We start from the raw sequence: 2602 nt of genomic DNA on the forward strand, positions 1-2602 counted from the left end.
ATGGAGTTGGCAAAATCCTACCAGGAGTGAGACTTCCAATTCCCAAGTCCTATCTGGGCTTGCTTATGGAGCCTTCTTATTCTGCAAAATTATCATTCAGGCATATATGTGTAAAGTAACTGGTGCACAATACATAATACTGAAATTGTATTGTAACAGAGGCATTTTGGTTTAATCTAGTTCCCATTTGCTGCCGCTTTCCCACCCGTCCCCTTCCAGGCTGACCCACACAGAGCAGATGTTGAGCCAGGCTGGCCACAAAAAGGACAGGGTCTGGGCTTGTGAGTTTGAGGGGCTGATGATAACAAGAAACACTCTCAACTCTCCTTTATTATTCTTTGGAGGGCAGGGAAGGAGTCTTGTGTTCACTCACCTACAAGAACTGCCAAGTGACACCAGCACAAATAGTTTATTCACAAATAAATAAATACATGCTAGGCAGTGCTCCTGCCTGCATCGGAGCATCTACCCTATGAGTCCTTCCTTCAAAAACGGGGATGGGACGGGTCATCCTACGTGAGGATAGGCTCCCTTCCCCGAGGAATGCCAAGCCAGAGTCGCCGGTGCCTGGTGCCTCGTTCAGGAAAGGCTGTCCGCTTTAAAGGTGCTGGGGCACACACACACAAAAAAACTCGGTGCTCTGATGGGGAGCCCGTTGTCTGTCATCTGGACTTCTCAGGCCGGTGGCCACTCCAGCGGTGAGAGGGGCATCCAGGTCTCCAGCAGGGTCAGCACTTCGCTGGAAAAGAGCTGCGGGAAGAGAGAATACAACGTAGACCTCAGTAACTTCAGTGGGGCACGGCGTCACGCTCAGGGGCACCACAATCCCGGCACTTCTGGCGAGAAACAGGTCCCTATCCTCTGCTGGCCTCTCCCTCCCCTCTCCACTGGGCACCCAGGGCATGCGATGTTGCTCCTGAGAGCGCGCAGGCGAGGCCAGGCCTCCGCGAGGGCGCGGCAGGATGGCTGGTCCCCGGTGGCGTGCGCAGGTGGATGGGATAGTAGGGCCAAGGTGGGTTCGCGCGAGAAGTGATACTAACCGGAGACGATGGGTTCGGGTCTACTCTCTGCCCTTGCGGACTAGCTGCCTCGAAGCACAAAACTGGCGCGGCGCGCGGTTCCAGAGCGGCCCCCAGCGCGGGGCACGCCGGCGGGGACCCCCAGCGCGGTCTCGCGCTGGAGGCAGAGCCCAGGTGGGGTCCGGGATCCCGCGTCTGTGCCTGCGTGGAGTCGCGGTCTGGGCAGAGCATACAGCCCCGAGGGGACGCCGCGTCCGCGCGCAGGCTGTCCTCGCTGAGGCCCAGCACGGCCGACAGGTGGTCGATGTAGCGAATGGCCAGTCGCAGCGTCTCGATCTTGGTCAGGCTCTGGCCGGCAGGCGCGACCGACGGCGGCAGGAAGCGGCGCAGCTCGTGCAGGGCGCGGGCGAGGGTGCGCATGCGCAGCTTCTCCCGCTCGCTGGCGCTCCGCCGCTGCCAGCTGCCCAGTCGCCTGCCTGCGGTCGGGGCACGCGGGGCCGAGCGGACGCACTGGCGGGTGCACGGGCGGGCTGGGCTTGGCACCCGACTGCCCGCCGGGGCACCGCCCCACGAGTCCGGAGACGAGGCAGGGGAGCAGCCGCGACCCCTATCAGAGGGCGGCAGCGGGCGGGCAGGGCCCCAGTCTGTGGACAGGAACCAGGTCTCAGAGAGCGAGAGCGGCGGGCACAGGGGCTGGGCCATGGCGGCGGAGGCGCAGGCCCGTCTGAGGCTGGCTGCAGCTTTATTCCAAGCCCGAGGTGTGAAGTGGCCCCTTCCAGCGCATCAGCACATCAAAGCTGGCTTGGGGTCTGGAGAGGGCGGGGCCGGCTCTTTGAACCAGCAGAGAATGGGGACCAAGGCGCTGGCCCCTTAGCCGTGCCAGGTTCGCCCCAGCTGGGCTCTAACTTGGGCCTCCTCGTGCCCTGCCCCGTGTCTGGTGGTACCCAGGGCGTTGATCCAGCCCTGCCGATTAAAGGATAGGGGTAGGGGAGGAATAACAGAACTCAAAGCCCAATTGTTCCTATGTTTGAGGCCAACCTTCACCTTTTGGGGACCTTGTGCAAATTCTTAATTTTCTTGCATTTTTTATTCCAGTTTGTATAATGGGAACCCCCGAGGATGCACCAGTGGACTATGCAATAGAGTAGGAACCAGAAGGCCCTGATTCCCTCTAGAGGTGTGGAGAACTCTACTCCATTCCTACTTAGAGGCAGGCTGGACCTGGGTGCCCTCCCCAGTGGTGGTGGTGAAGGGGCACTATGAAGAAGTTACTGCAAGCAAACCCAGGAAGCTGGCAGAATCTGGTGAGGTTGCAGGACCATCTGCGTAGAGGAAGGGGTGATCCTGCTGACCCTTCCCCCAGGACACCCCAGCCTGTCAGGATCAGGAGCTTGGCCAATTACTGCAGCAGCCACCGCTGACCTATCGCTAATGTTCTGCCGCTTTGGGGGAGGTATGGTAGGTTTGCCAACGAAATGTGAATAGAAATGATGCAGAAAAAAACATTTGACAGAATTCAATACCCCTTTGTAATAAAAAGTTCCAGCAAACCAGGAATAGAGAGGAACTTCCTCAAGCTGATA

The 2602-nt window shown here is 59.2% G+C and overlaps 1 protein-coding gene across 1 annotated transcript; it reads right to left on the reverse strand.

The window, feature by feature from the left end:
* Positions 1 to 390: 390 nt before the first annotated feature.
* MESP1 (mesoderm posterior bHLH transcription factor 1) lies at positions 391 to 2099 on the reverse strand. The gene is made up of 2 exons (XM_079125536.1): positions 1041 to 2099; positions 391 to 750 (listed from the first exon to the last, which is right to left on the reverse strand). Exons 1-2 carry the CDS (start codon positions 1719 to 1721, stop codon positions 676 to 678), a joined length of 756 nt encoding a protein of 251 aa, XP_078981662.1. The 5' UTR covers positions 1722 to 2099; the 3' UTR covers positions 391 to 675.
* Positions 2100 to 2602: the final 503 nt, after the last annotated feature.

Source organism: Sciurus vulgaris, assembly GCF_902686455.1.
Source record: "Sciurus vulgaris genome assembly, chromosome: 2".
NCBI lineage: Eukaryota > Metazoa > Chordata > Mammalia > Rodentia > Sciuridae > Sciurus > Sciurus vulgaris.